The sequence below is a fragment of the Caloenas nicobarica genome, chromosome 20 (genome assembly GCF_036013445.1).
Source record: "Caloenas nicobarica isolate bCalNic1 chromosome 20, bCalNic1.hap1, whole genome shotgun sequence".
NCBI lineage: Eukaryota > Metazoa > Chordata > Aves > Columbiformes > Columbidae > Caloenas > Caloenas nicobarica.
Window position 1 is genome coordinate 7,410,498 of NC_088264.1, and position 15,478 is coordinate 7,425,975.

The 15,478-nt window shown below is 44.6% G+C and overlaps 1 protein-coding gene across 1 annotated transcript in view; it reads right to left on the reverse strand.

Annotated features, from left to right (window-relative positions):
* Nucleotides 1-15,478, reverse strand: part of NOTCH2 (notch receptor 2) — an 86,041-nt gene that overhangs the window by 12,573 nt on the left and 57,990 nt on the right. Inside the window, exons 17-26 of the mRNA XM_065649147.1 lie at nucleotides 14,936-15,164; nucleotides 12,310-12,511; nucleotides 9,597-9,750; nucleotides 8,419-8,603; nucleotides 7,430-7,562; nucleotides 5,406-5,651; nucleotides 3,360-3,472; nucleotides 2,302-2,831; nucleotides 1,179-1,526; nucleotides 792-934 (exon numbers count right to left, since the gene is read on the reverse strand). Of these exons, the coding sequence (XP_065505219.1) occupies nucleotides 792-934; nucleotides 1,179-1,526; nucleotides 2,302-2,831; nucleotides 3,360-3,472; nucleotides 5,406-5,651; nucleotides 7,430-7,562; nucleotides 8,419-8,603; nucleotides 9,597-9,750; nucleotides 12,310-12,511; nucleotides 14,936-15,164 (2,283 nt within the window). The remainder of the gene's footprint in view (nucleotides 1-791; nucleotides 935-1,178; nucleotides 1,527-2,301; nucleotides 2,832-3,359; nucleotides 3,473-5,405; nucleotides 5,652-7,429; nucleotides 7,563-8,418; nucleotides 8,604-9,596; nucleotides 9,751-12,309; nucleotides 12,512-14,935; nucleotides 15,165-15,478) is intronic.

The window sequence follows — 15,478 nt, forward strand, 5'->3', positions numbered from 1 at the left end:
ATCTTCCATCTACATACTTTATTTTTGCACTCAGAGTCTTCCCCACAGTGAGTGCATCGTCTCTACACTGCGATGCGTTTAGAGCAAAGGCTTGAGGAAGTTTAGGCTCTGCTGCAACTGTTTCAGAATACATCCCGTCTTTCTGGCTTCCCTTGATCTTGTTTCTCAAAATATTTTTAGAGCATATGACCGCTGAACAAGATCTTGCTCTTTCCTCAAGAGCCCTGCTAGCTGAAGACAGCCACCCTGAATCAGTGCAGAGAGAGCAGATCTACATAATTATACAAGCACAATCCAACTAGGAATAGTGATATCACCAATCTACTACAAGATTGCAGCCAAGCCTCAGTTTGAGGGACGGGGAGTAGAAAAAGGAATTATGTATTGCCAGAAGAGAAAACACTGGCAGAGTGAGGAATACCCCCCATGCTTTCTCTCTAATGGCACCTGTATCATTGAATTCATAGCTTAGAGACCAAGAATGGTTTTTAGTGCAGACAAGATCACTGCAGCGTGTGACACGCTGCTGGAGCACACGACAGATCACTGTTTCTATGGGTATTAAAACATCTAGGTTCCAAACTTAAATGCCCTGCCTTACTAACCAGATATCCCCTCAGAGCAGAATAAGCATATTGCACTTACAGACATGAAGAAGCCACCTCCCAGAAACCACGCTGAACTGTGAGACATGTTCAGATGATGCCCAATAATCTGAGCACGAATTTTGCAAAGCCCAAGTTCGATGACTGCCCTTCTTCACATGCAGTTTCCCCTCTGCAATTACTTACTTTGGACAGACACGAATGGGTAGGGCAACATGCCCTTGATGGCCTGAGCAGCTAAGAGAGCCGCAGCAGCTTCTGTGTTCTGAAAGCATTGCTCCAAATCCTCCGCACACTGACGGTTGTCAATCTCCAGGAACACCCTGGTGCTGCAGAGACACAGTAAGAGGGCACAGAATTCAGCAACAGAAACTTTTGCCAAAGCACTAGGTGAAGCTGCAGCCTTTTAAGTGAATCTTTCCACCCCAGCGCTGAATTTGGCCATTGCAATAGCTCTACATTTCCCCATAAAAAAACAGACTACAGCTCTAGAAGGTCCAGAATGCCCCAGACACCTACAAGCAAGAGCTACCAGGATAACAAGGCCAGAGGAACACGAAGGCATCCACTTACCCAATGACCTCTTGCCCTAGTTCTCTGCGCTTGCGAATGACCACAAGCGATCGCCGGCTCCGTGCTGCCGATCTCTCCCCATAGTACGGGAACACCATGGGGTTCCCCTGAGAGTCCAGCTTGATTCTCAGATTGGTGTGCAGGATGGTTCCCAAAGTGCGCAAGAAGCTGCGGACATCCTCCAGCAGCTCTTCGGGGGGCATCAAGACCACGATGATTAGGGTCCCTTCTGCCAACTTCTCAGCTTTGTCACCTGCGCAGTCCAGACCGTCCCAGCCACACTCCTCACTGTTACAGCCCTGGTCACAGCGGCCGTCTGCATAGTGATCTGCACAATACTTGTCATACCTAGAACAGCAAAAAGGGGTTATAGGCAGGGTATAGGACATACGCATTCTGTACAATACAACTGCAGTCCAGGGGCCAAGACCTTGCAGGCTTCATAATTGTTTGAAATAAAATGACACTCATATTCAGGATATAAGGAGAAGAAATACAAGCCCAGGATAAGCTTGCAATGTGGCAGAGTGAAAGCAGGAAGCACAGAACACCCCAAGAACACATGGTTCAATTCTGGTACCAGCAGAAGAGAACTGCTCATTCTGTTAACTAAGATAAAGCTACAACACCCCCTGCCTCAACAAGGGAAAATCATCACAGCAAAGCTGTTGCATTTATCATGAATAACTGAAAAGTGCCATGACAATCTGGAAAACACATTCAGAGGTAGCAAATACAGCTGGGATAAAAACAGAGGTATTGCTGGTATGCAGTAAAATTCAGGATAGGAGGTAGTACTGTTAAAATCCAGTACAAGGTGAAATGCCTCCTATTTACACTTCCATAGAAAGCAGGGCACATCCAAACACATTAACACGTTACCACTGCTCAGGCTATCAACTTAGCTCATAGCATACAAATTCCAGAACTTCTTCCCAACAATAGGCGAAAAGCACACAAAGTAGCAGAAACTCCTCGGTGCCAAACTTTCAGTATGAACAAGGACCAGCAATGGAAACAGCGGCAGAGAAGGGAGCAGCGGGCACGAAGCATACCAGCTACCAAAAGTGCTAGCAGGAGATATTAGTGACACAGAGAAACTGTTCTCAGGATCGAGCCTTACTTGCACGTCTTGCTGTTTTGCTGACATTCAAAGTTGTCAAACAGGCACTCGGGGGTGTTGCAGAACTCATCACACTGTCCATTGAAAAGCATCCAGCAGCGCAACGACGAGGAGCAGTTGGCCCAAGGATCTTCCCCCGTCAGGGAGCAGTCGCCTCCATCCCACTGGCAGGCATGGGTGTTACAGTCTTCATCGCAATGGTGATCTCTTGCTCTTTCCGCACAATGGGAATCCAAACATCCTCGAGGCTCTGGGCTGAACGTTACAGGCTGTTCACACTGGCTGCCTTGGGTGTGAGCAGGGCACTGGCAGTAATAGTAAGGAGGCTGAGGATGAGGGTGGCAGCTGCCACCGTTCTGGCAGGGGCCACTGGCACAACCCAGGTTTGTCTGGCACTCCTCTCCCACAGACTGCTTGGGGCAATAGCACCGTGGACCAGAAGATGTCTGGATGCACTTCTCCCCCTTCTTGCATTTCACTTGTCCACAAGTACTGTGGCTGCTGAACTCACATTTTGCTCCAGAATAACCCTACAGAAAAAAAAAAAGCAAAACAACCAGGCTCAAACTTATTCTTCAATGTTCTGAGGGCTGGAAGCAAGGTGTCATGTGCGAAACCTTTCTCCTCTCTCTAGCCTCATTGCAGGAGACATGATTTTCTGGAACTAGGAACTTACAAGGCTCTGTTACATTTTGAAATGGAACTAGAGCCGTGAACAAGGGGAATCCTGCAGTAAGCACAGAGAACACATGACAGCAAGAAACTGTTGAAATTTAATGCTAGGTTTAAGACAGAAAAGCCAACTATCCTGCCTCAAGAGCAGAATTGTTTGGGGTAACAATAGGCAGCATCACTCTCCGAGGGCACCTGGAAGCCCTGGGTTTCCCAGCTGAGTGGACAAACGAAAGGATGTGAGTAAAGAGTGTCCAAGGACGCAACTTTACAAGTAGTACAGAAAAGACAACCTTCGCCTACAGTGGAGCGGTGAAACTAATGAGACTGTACCAGAGAACTCTACAGCTGAGGCAGGCGGTTCGGGTTGAGGATACGGTGCTTACCGCAGGACACTGGCAGATGAACCCGTCCGGCATATTGCTGGCGACAGCACAGGTACCTCCGTTCTGACACGGCTTCTGGGGACACACGTCTATTACACTCTCACAGTGACGACCTGAGATGTAGACACACGGGGAGAAGAGAGCAGAGAAACGTGAACGTGTGTGCGCACATCTAAAAGCCAACGCTCCAACAAACAGCCAACCAGCCAAACCCTCCAACGAGCCCATCCCCTCAGCAGAGGTAGGGCACACATCCTCAGATCACACACACCAAGTAGCTGCCTAAGGAGCTGTAGAGGGAGGCACAACCCTAGAATCCACAGAGGGTATGTAGAGAGAGTTCACCTTGTCCGCTTCCTCAAGAATATCTGCAACCCAGCACGAAGACAGAATTTGCCTCTGTCACCATCCCCACAAGTCATCCAGGCACAGAGGTTGAAGGTGCTACACCACATTGATTTGTGGGTTCCTAAGACTTCTTTACTTTTTGGGAGATGGTCAATGAGTCCAAAGGCAAATCACACACTGACCATGAATGAACAACCCTCAGGACTCGATGCAACACGAGTGAACAGGATAAGCGAGCGGACTGATCAGCTAGACAGCGAGGTCTTACTGCACTAAGTGGCATTCACAGCAGCTCCCAGAGTCAAACTCTGACACCAGGCTTTAAAAAGATGAGGATGACCTAAGCATGACTTGGACCCCCTAGGAAACATGAATAGAAGTCTCTGCATATGTGCAGCCAAGACCGAGTGCTGGCAGACAGGGCAGGATGGCTCATGGAGTTCTGGCACCCTCTCAGTCACAAACCACAGCAAAGCTACCCCGTCCCCTCCCAGGCAGAAGGGTCAATGTGGAACGCACAGAAGACAAACAGCTAGAGGAAGAAGCACGCTCCACCTCTGCGCCTAACATTTCCAGACAGATTTCACGTCTGGGACACAGCAGCTCTCCCTGCTCCTCCGAGGGTGCAGCAGGTCTGCACTCCCCACACCGCAAGTTCCAACAACCCTTCCATGAGAGCCAAAAGCAACATGAGATGTAATTCATAAAAACAAGCTTAGCAGACGGGCTTAAGTATAAACTGATGACCTGCACCAGTGTCCCACGAGCTAGCCCGGCTCTTCTTCTCTCATATGTCGTCCTTTTAGGAACTTCTTTTGTCAGTCTAGGTAATGCATTCAAAAACTGCTACGTGAATACTTAAGATACGTGTCTGTGATTTCTTTGCATCTGACAATCATAAGGATGCTGCGATTTTCCACTAAGTTTAAGTCTTAAGAAAAAAAAAAAAGGCAAAAACTACGGGTAAAGCATGCAGAGAATGTCACTGGTAAGCAAGGAAAGCAAAAGGTTTTAACAGAGGAAAACTGAATACATAAGAAGTTAAACTGACATTGAAACTGTAAAGCTGAAAGTTAAGACACATCTGGAGACTATTAGCTGAAACTTATGCCCCGTGGGAGGCAGAAAGCAGAATAGCAGCAATGCTAACAAAGGAGAGATCTAGAGAGAGTGAGACACAAGTTTGCAGCGTGAAATTCTTGCAAAGTTGTGATTCGAAGTTGGACTGTGGAAGGATCACATCACTAAGCTAGGAATGTATAGACTGCCTATGCATACAGTATTCCATCCTGAACACATCACCAATGTAAGGAAGAATGGGAGCGAGGAGTAGAAAAGGACACTGATTTATAGAGAAAATTCATATGCTGCTCTGCAAAAGGAAAAGCCATGGGGAGACTGACATGTGAACGGTTACACTTCCAGTATTAGAAATGTGAGATCATGAAGGACAGAAAAGTATCACAGAAAAAAAAAACCTGGCAAGTGAGTGCCTCAGGAGATTCCTTTGAGACAGCTCTGGAAGCCAAATTTCTCAGAAGGTTTAAAAGATTGGTTTAAAAAACTGAGACATGGTGTAGGGAAACAATCAGATATCGTAAAGGGAAGCGACTAGACAGCATTACTGCCAGAAAGGGAAAGAACGACCATTTTTCAAGATCCTACTCTGAAATTGGAAGCATGTTTACAACTACTCACCAGTAAAAGCACTACGACAGATGCACGTATAATCATTTATCAGCTGAACACAGTCCAGACTTCCACGAGGGTTACAAGGATTAGAGAGGCATTCGTTGATATCTCCCTCGCATCGCTCGCCTGCAAAGCCTGGCAGACAAAGGCAGCTGTAGCCCCCGATCTGGTCGATGCACTGCCCCCCGTTAAAGCAGCGCGGCACTCCCGACTCCGACACACAGTCGTCGACGTTCTCCTCGCAGAAACGGCCTGTCGAGACAGTGAAAAGCAACAGTTTGAGGATACGGCGTCATGGCCTCATTTCCTACACTGCCCATCAAGTTTTAAGACCATGTCCCACATATAAGCAGGTAAAGGTCCCAGTTTAATGCAGTCCACACCCCACGCAGCCAGCCAGCCTCGCATCAGACCTGGGGAGCATGTGGTTTAGACCCAGGCTGTTCTCAATGGTAGGTCAGACTGGTATTTAGCAGCTTTCACGCTTGACTTAATTTAAGGGCATAATGAAAAACACAAAAACCAAAACCGAACCAAAAAAGATGCACTCAGTTTAGCCCTGAACATCGCCAGAGAGCCCTGCGCTGCCCCTGCAAGGCTCTGAGCTTCCCACCATTCATTTAACTTGGCAAAGAGCATCTGTGGCGACATCGTTAAAACACGCAACAACAAACCAACAGGAAAGCAGCTGTGATAAACCCCAGATTCCTGGCCAGCGTGCCATTCCTGCAGAGTGACTTCTGGGGACCTACACTAAACTCCTAACGCTGGTTCGGGATGGCGGTTTCTCCCCTCTCCTTGCAGGGTTCGCTTTCAAGAGATGATAAAAAAAAAATTGCCTTAGCCAAAAATTAATTCATCTCAACAAATAAAGACCGAAGAATTACAAGCAATACATTCAGTACCTCTCAAAGGAGGATGGGTGCTTTAGTTCAACACAGAAATTCTGGCAATGCTGAAATTGGTACATAAATACACACTTTGATGTATAGACATAAGAAGCAACTTTTTTTTTTTTTTTTTAAATTGGAGGGCCAAATTAAGAACAGTACATGAAGAATTGCTAACACAATGATTTACAAACACTAATCCAGACTACGGACATGTGCCGACAACCACACTAAAGTGAATGAACTGGTAATACGTACAGGCAGGAGCAAATATATTATTTTATAATTTTACTTAAATTTACTTTATCAACCAAGAATTTAGTTCTATCTGACACACATCTGGAGATTTTGCCTACATTGAGATGACACACTTCAGAAAGAAAGTTCAGAGGAATATAAAATCTTTAACTGAATTGAGAAATAAACTTAAGAAAAAAAGTGAGAAAGCATTCCCTGATGGGTTAAAATGTGCAATCCTGAATATTTTCAAAAGTAGAAGTCAGGGACCTCAGGTGAGGTATAACAGGGAAATGGAAGGTTAGGTTTCAAGAAACATGACATTAGACAGGCTGTGGAATCACACTTACTGAAAACCACCATTATGTAACTGTAGACTTTTGGGGTTTTTTTTAAATGCATTTAATAAAAGAGCTCAAATTTGCTGAAATAGTTTAAGCTAGCCTAGAGGCACTGAACTTCTTTTCCACACAAAATTCCAGGATAGAGGACAATGCAGGGCCAAAATTTAAACAAGTAAAGGACCCTGGAATTTATGCAAGAACTAAGCAAGTTTTCTGTATATTTCATAGCATCTTAACTAAAAAGAAACCCTGGATTTACTATAAGAAAACCGACATGGTTGGGAAAGACCTTAATGGTAATCTAGTCCATCTCCATTCCCAAAGATGGATCATACATTCCCAAATGACACTGTCTTGACCTATTCCTTTAAAAGAAAAAAAGCAAAAAAAGCAGTATTTATTTTTAAAGAGAAAATATGTATCTCAAGGGATTCAGGGCACTTTGGGAACATTCTTAAAAAGAAAATAACGCATTCCCGTTAGACTCTGCGTCATGAAACCAGTAGTAACAAAGGAAAATTCACTCTTGTAACATCCACTTAATTGCTGAGCTTCATACCCCGAGTTCCTGGCGGACAGGAGCACTTGAAATGATTGACGAGGTCTATGCATGTTCCTCCATTCTGGCAGGGCTGGAACTGGCATTCGTCCACTTCATACTCGCAGTTGACACCCTGGTATCCAGGCACACACTGCCAATATAAAAATAAGTGTGAATAATCTTCTTCTAACAGATACATTGGTAGACATCTGAGGAAGGCTAACCCAGACAAAACCAACCCTCGAAGGGACAGCTCGTGACTGCCTTTGTAGCCACACAACCGCAAGTGATTTCAAGGGCTGCTCAACCAGCCAGCTTAAGCCCTCAACTTGAGCGTGTGACTACTCAACAGCACACTGCACGTTTGAATTCGAGTGACTTTATTCCTGCAAAATACAGCCATCAGATCCCAACACCCTTTAGCACTGAGACCAGCTTCGTAGTTTTGACTTAAGGTATACGTAAAACTCATCCTTTCCTTCTGGGCGTGAGCTTCCAAGGTGTTCTACCATTCTGAAAAGCTTAGAATGGATGATATGCCATAACCTCATGGTTTGCGCTGCTCCCTGCATCAGCTGTAGCAAACACAGAGCAGTGGAAGGCATCTCTCACCCTGAGAAGCAAGGGATATTTTGCCCATCCAACAGGCAGAATACAACATTCCTCTAATGTATTCTACACATATTTTAATAAAAACCACACCTCGAGAAAAAAAAACAACAACAACAAACTTTCAACATAAGAACTGTCTCCAAAAAGGCAGAGAGTTCAAATGCCCATCAACCACACCTCCTTACGATCACACTTCTAATTCAGTTTTAAAAAGCCCCTCAGGAGCACTGCTGCTGCCACAGCTAAATCAAAAATCCCTCCCAAGTGCAGGTTGCTTTCACCCCCTTCTTTGAAGCCATTGCACCACTTGCACATGTTTCTGATTTATTCCGATTCCTTTGCACTACAACGTCCTAAACGTTTAGGCGTCTTCCTACTCTTCCCACACGCGTTACCTCGCACTGGTATCCGCCCAGGTGGTCCCGGCAGGTCGCGCCGTTCTGGCAGGGGCTGGAGTCGCACTCGTCCAGCTGCACCTCGCAGTAGCTGCCCGTGTAGCCCACCTGGCACTGGCAGTGGTGCGTCTTCCCAACGTTGAAGCAATGACCGGAGTGCTGGCACAACTGGTCCACTGAGACTCCTGAGATGGAGTTAAATAAAGTGAGCACACACGTAAAATGTACTTGCCGCCAGCGTCGGTAGCTCAGCCAGGAATGAATATGGCTAGACCCAACGAAATGAAAGGTTGAAACTCCAAAATCGAAGAGTTAGTCTTTACGTTACAGTGGGTCAGAACCACAACTGGCTTCCAAATAAAGTCACCGCCCCATCCCCTTTGGATCATCAGCATCAGCACTGGCACAACATACTTGTATCGCTCTATTATTTTACCCCCGGCTGGTGAATACGCATCTGAAGTACAGCCGTCACGGTACAAAGGTTCAATGTTTGTACCCAGCATGTCTCCAAAAGGTATGGGAGCTTGACACCCTTCTCTCCTTTGATGCTGAATCTGCTTGTTTGGATTTCCTGGACTGAAAGTGGCACGACACTGCCCATCGGCCTGGGCTACAAGCCATCTTCCAGGAAGAAATTCACTTAAAACGCACATCTTCTAGATGTGCATCATCTGAAGCAGGAAATTACTACTTGGGGGGGCCATGGTATTACCTATATAGCTGAAGAGCACACTACTCTCTGCGAGAACACTTACAAAGAGCATGAGTTAGAAAATGCCTTTCTTGTACAAGGACAGCATGTCTTAAACCTGGTCTGCCTGGCATTTAGCAGAAAGGCATAAACAGCTGAAGTATTTTTCAAAGAGGTAGTCCTTGAAAAACAGCGTTACTGAAACTCTGAGACTTCATAAAATATTTAATTCCTGTTTCTAATGTTTTTATGGTAGAAGCTAGCTTCTTATGTCAGGGGGAATCAAGAAAGCCTTGTCTCCCCCAAATACAACCTTGCAGAGAGATTTTTTTAGCTTAAAAGTGATCATGACTGACCACTTAGAGATGAAGCTCTCTGGGATCGCCAATGCATGCTGCGTTCACAGGTGTATTGGGAAACGAGGTGCAAACGAATGATGCACAAGAAAATGTTTTCAGTTAAATCACAGAGGATGCTGATTTACCCCTTTGTGAAGCTGCCACTTGACACGAGACATTGGGCACATCGCAGTAAGCACCAGTCCAGCCAGGGGGACAGACGCATCGAGTCTGGGCTCCAGTCTGGACACATGTGCCTTTATTCTTACAGGGAGACTTGCTGCACAGATCCATAAGTGCCTGGAGAGAAAACAAAACAAATCCAAACCCACAACATGGTATATGGCAAGCACAGCAGGAAATGCCACCCAGAGTGCAAGTTCAAGAAGCAAAGAAAGGAAGCTCTGCAAAACTGGTTCCATGTGGCGCTGGAAAGAAAGGGACAGCACTTCCCAAGTCTAACCCAATTGCTTCTCTGACGGTCTCAAGCTCATATACCCAGAAAAGTGCAAATATACAGAGAAATAAACTCCCAACAGCAACATCGTTTCAAGAGTAAGCTGATCCCGACACCTTGCTATGCAGAGGGATCTTTGGCTGGCTGGGTTTAAGAAAATTCAGTTTTTATCTCAGACTAGGCTTCTAGTTCCACATTAAAAGGCTTCCAGCTACCAACAGTAACAGGTGCCCTTCTCCCAAACTCGCCTTCTCTTCACAGCTTTTTGAGGACGACAGACGTGTTCTGCATTTTGATTTTTGCTTTTTGTCATCAGCTCACCATACCTGCTTTCGGCCCCATTTGCTCTAGTGTGGTCTCTGAGTTTTTCCCGTCTCCTGAGATTCAACTGAAACCCCACAATTCTTCTATGAACGGAAGATGGGCCAAAGTACACTGCTTTTCTTGATTCATTATATAAACAGTTTCCAAACAAAAGAGACTAAAACGTAGTAAATCATCATATGAGAGTGGAGTGAGGACTCAAAATAACTCTGACCTAATAAACCAGGCACTAACCATCATTTCCTTTTTAAGCACTTAATCTTCAAAGTAATATAGCTATTTGATTGATTTCAAGCTGACTTGAGGGAAGGATGAGGTTTTAAAAGCAAGTAGTACTGAATTTTGGCTGTAAAATGCAATTTCAATTCTGGAAAGTTCTGCTTTTCAGATGCAAACTGTCTCCTCACAAAGACTGAAGTAGAAAAATCCGTGCTTTCCCAAGCAACCAAAAAGAAACTTGGAATTAAGTTTTATCACATGTAGTTGAGTGTGAAGAAGAAAAACATCAAGCCTCTTGCTTCTGCATTTGTAACGAGTAGCTGTTTTACATGCAAATTCTATAACTTATGAATCATTGTCTGATTTTGTGCTGCTTATTTAGCTTTGCTAATTAGGTCAAGCCAGTTTACCACTAAGACAAGAACTACAGTGTAGCTGTAATCTATAATCTCTCCAATACAGCTTTGAATAGTACTTATAAATTTAGAAATTTCCAATTCCTTGTATAAAATGAGTAACACATTATCATCAGCTTTCTCCAAACATAAAGCAGACTTTCTGAGCATCCACAACATTTACTCTGGGGACAGGGACATTAATCTTTTTCTCAAGTAAAAACAAAGCAAACCGAACAGAGGAGGAACTACTGAACTTCACAGTACTTTATGATCACACTCAATGCTAATTCTCCCAATGAGGTTTAAGTGGTGTGCCCAGAATGCATAATTAGGGCAGCAGAGGAGTCGCTCTTTTATATCACCTCATTACTTTGCATTCACTTCCTCCAGTAGCAATACCTAGAAGCAGACCTGACAATTTATTGTCTAGCAACGTACTTCTGGAAAAGCATCTCCCCCACTGCCACAAAAATGCTGCTTCTAACACCCACTGCTTTACAAAGACACATTGGCACAAAAGACAGTTGCAAAATTCTTACAAAATTTTAGTGCTTTCCAGTAGGTTAAGAAATTCACAGATTTTTTTTGTTTGTTTTAAATGGCAGCACTCAGACTGCTTATGAAACAAGCCAATAGTGTTCACTGTTCCAAACCTAGAAATAGTCTCAAATCTTTTTTGCTGTTTTGATAAGCATAAAAAGATAAATCTTTTATTGGAAAAGTTAAATCAGCATTCTGTTTCCACTGTGATATGTCAAGTTTAAAGTTTTTAGCAGGTACTAGTCAGGCATTTACAGTACGGGTTTGCAGCTCCTGTGCTCAACTGTGGAAAACTGTAAACTGCCTGGATTTAAGTTCGGTAGGGCTGGGGCTTTCTATTGAGATTGTGAACAGGACAATCACATCAGTTACTGCCTCAAAACATTTTCTGGCTTCTTAGGGAAAAAAAATAAATCTACAATCAACCTGGAGTAACTACACGTCCCTGTAAAAACAAACAAACAGCGCCCCACCAAAACATTAAATCAAGGTCCTGCTAATCAGACTGATATTCTGCTTTTTCTTTCGTGTTTGTTTAGCATTTTTTAAAATACAGGACTCTGCCTTCAACCAGGACAATTTAATGCTTCAAGTGAAATGCAGCCATTTTCAAAGCTAACAGCTGTTTTTCATTTTAGAAGAAAACGAATCTAGAAAGTTCTGATGGCACCTGTCCTCATAAATAACCAGGCATTCTTCTCCTCCTTGCAAACTGACAGTTCCGATTTCCAGAGTTTTGAACGGAGGCACCTGCTCTGTTAGAGCGAGGCGCTGCACTCATTTTTCCCAGGACGAAGGGGCCAAGCACCTCTTCCCAGAACCGAAGGAACAAGAGCTCTGCCACATCTGGTACCTCACGTTTAACCCCATCGCTTCTGCTGCTGGAAAGTTTAAACAACAGGGCAAGAGAGCGTCACCCACCTGGCAGTTCTTCCCAGTATAACCCAAAGGACACAGACATCGGTATGTGCCCAGGCTGTCCACGCAAGAGCCTTTGTTCAAGCACGGGTGGGAATCGCACTCATTAATTTCCGTGAGGCAGAAGGGTCCCGTAAAGCCCAGCGGACACTGGCAGGTGAAGGAGTTGATCCCATCCACACAAGTGCCTCCATTGAAACAGGAGCTGCGAGAGGGAGAACAATGCTGAGCTGAGGCAAAATGCAATCAGCTCCCAGTCAAAACAGCACGTCAACATTGCTGAAATGAGAGAAAAGCAGGTTACGGGATCTTCTGACCACTGGTGACTTCCTGCTAAAGCGGCATAAATCAGATAACAGCTGTTCCAGGAGACTCCAGCTCACTGTCTTTTACCCTGGCAGACAAAGAAAGTAAAGCAGGGTTTCAATGAGTCATTAGTGACGGAGGTAACTTATTTAACGAAATCTTCTCAGCTTCAACGTGACCACAAACAGCACTGTTCCAGGTAGGCATGTGTCTTTCTCAAACAGATAAATTTTAAACAAATTTTATTACAAATTACAATTGTACTATAAATTATGAGAAACAAAACAATTTGCCTTTTTTTTAAGCTTCAAAGGAGCCACAGGTATGTTTTCTCAAGGAAAAAGTTTGTATAACATGCAAAACATAAGCATGTTCTTCATTGAAATTATGTGAAAGTATTGGGATTGCTAAATTCCTTCCCCCTCTTCTCATGAGAACCTTACGTCCTTGATTTGTAAAACTATTCATACAAGCCCTGGCAGAAATCAGATCAAAGGAATTATCCCTCTCCCCCCAGCCTTCTGATCATAAGAAATTCTGCCAGATTAGGCGTCCTACGGACAAGCGACTGGGAAAGTCAGGAGCAGTAATGCTGCATGCCAGGTTGACTCCTTTTTCCTGCTAAAGGAACGCCTGCCAGGAAACTCCTGCTCCTCTGAAAATAGCCCTAGATCAGGCTCAAGATAATCAGTTTGATAAAGTACACAAACCAAATTCATGCCTGTTATCTGTTTTGTGCACTGTCAAAGGGAACTTCCACGGGAGAAGCCACTGACTCATCTTGAACCTCCAGCGCAAGTTTCAAGTATCTAAATTCTGATTGTGATTACAGTAGAGATGTCAACATAAACATATTTATCAGAGACATTCCTCTGCCTTGTGGGCTCAATTCTGTTCCACGGGGAGCAGAAACTGCTGTTTACATTCAAGGCAAAAGGAGGAAGAGGAGACAGTGGAACCGTCGATACTGGGCGTGTTTCACTGGAGTCAGGCACCCATCTCCAAAAGAAGACGCCACTCTCTCATAGGCGGCTTCTCACACAAGACACGGAAGACTTATTTGAACCAAATTCAAATTAGCCAACCACCACAGCACTCTTAAGTACAGCTCAGTAAATTTTGGTTGAGAAGGTGTGACTGGTTTAGCTTGGCAGAGCGTTGAAAATTGCTACCTCCTTCACTCGTACCTGCAAGACTGGTTTCTGTGCTGGCCGATAAGGAAAACTAAACCAGGATGAACCTCAAGGAAGAACCAGGCCATTCTGCTAAAACACCCAACCTCCTTCACTCGATTAAACAACCGTTGTGCAAATTAAACACACCCTCCCCAGTGACAAAATCCTGTTCTTAGGCAAAAGATGTTAAAATACTTCCTCCCCCACAAATGCAATTTTATAAAAGATCTTTTCTTTCTGTGCAGAAAATCATAGTATCTTGCATTTCCAACTGAAATGATTCTACTAAGAGCTTTACCTTTAGCCACCTTCGTGTCTGGTGACTAGACTGGAACATACAGTTTAAATTTAACTTTTTTTTAACCATTGCAGGCCTTATTAGAAATTGCTTCCATTTGAGTGTCTGAGGTTACTTACATCAGTTCTAACTAAGCGTAAAATAAATATGCAGGCAGACGATGGATACACAGGGTTAACTCTCAGCGAGCTTCTAAAACTACCAAGCGAACCAATTATACAAGGACCAGCTGTTGTGCATTTTAACTCTGTTCCACACCTCCCCCTTAGAAAGACCTCAGGTTTTACATCAGCACTGCTAAATCCCATCCAATCTGCGAGCATTAAAAAGATCTCCGACGATTAAACCTTTCCAGTACAGAATTTGTGGATTTAGTGTTCCTCCCGGTTGTTTCTTCACATTATTTGTAGTCGATAACTCAACTTAGGGTTAATTTAATTTTCCTGCCTTTCTGAGAGTTGCATTGCTTCTATTTTTGCAGCTTTTGTGTTTCTCACCACAGTAACTGTTCATAACCAGTTACTTCCCCTCCTCATATGATAACGGTCTTATAAAAATATAAATTATTCATGTTTTAATAAGCATCTGTTCCTGCCTTAACATTTGTTGAACGCTCTCATATTCCTCCTGTAATGGAACTAAGCTTCTACCTAGAAGACCAGCTTTGGCAGACAGCTGCCCTTCAGCTGGTGTCCTGCACAGGGCACGCCAGTTTTCCACGCACGAATCACAAGCGTGTCTCGGTGATAACCGGCAGGCAAACAGCTCCTCATCGTTACAAACCGCTGCTGCGCAGGGCCGGCTTCGAGCCGCCGCGTGCGGCCCCTCGGGGCGGCGGCGACGCTCTCACCTCTCGGTGCACTCGTCGATGTTGTTCTCGCAGTTGGTTCCCTCAAAGCCAGGCTGGCACTTGCAGGTGTAGCTGTTGACGTAGTGGGTGCAGGTGCCGCCATTCCTGCACGGGTCACTCAGACACTCGTTGGTGTCTGTTTGACATTTATCTCCGTGGAATCCAGGCAGGCAGATGCACGAGAAGGAGTTTATCCCGTCCACACATGAAGCTCCGTTTTGGCAGGGGTCTGAGACAGAAGCATTACAGTAAGCGTTAAAATGGGAAATAGTCAAAGGCCAGGCCTAGAGGAGTAGCTTTGGGGAAAAAAAAGTACCGTGCGGCCCAGTGTGACGGACTACTGACAAGTTTTTCTGAGCCACTTTATGGGATAAATAGATGCAAAGCATCAATAACAAATTCACAAGAAGATGCAGATCGAGACCAAGCTTCGGGGCCTAAAGGTTTCTCTGCTGGGATTTGTTCAGCCAAAACCAATAAAACCAGGCCCAAAGTCTCTTGGTTTAAAATTCAAACTCTGCTTTTTTAATAAATGCCTACTGA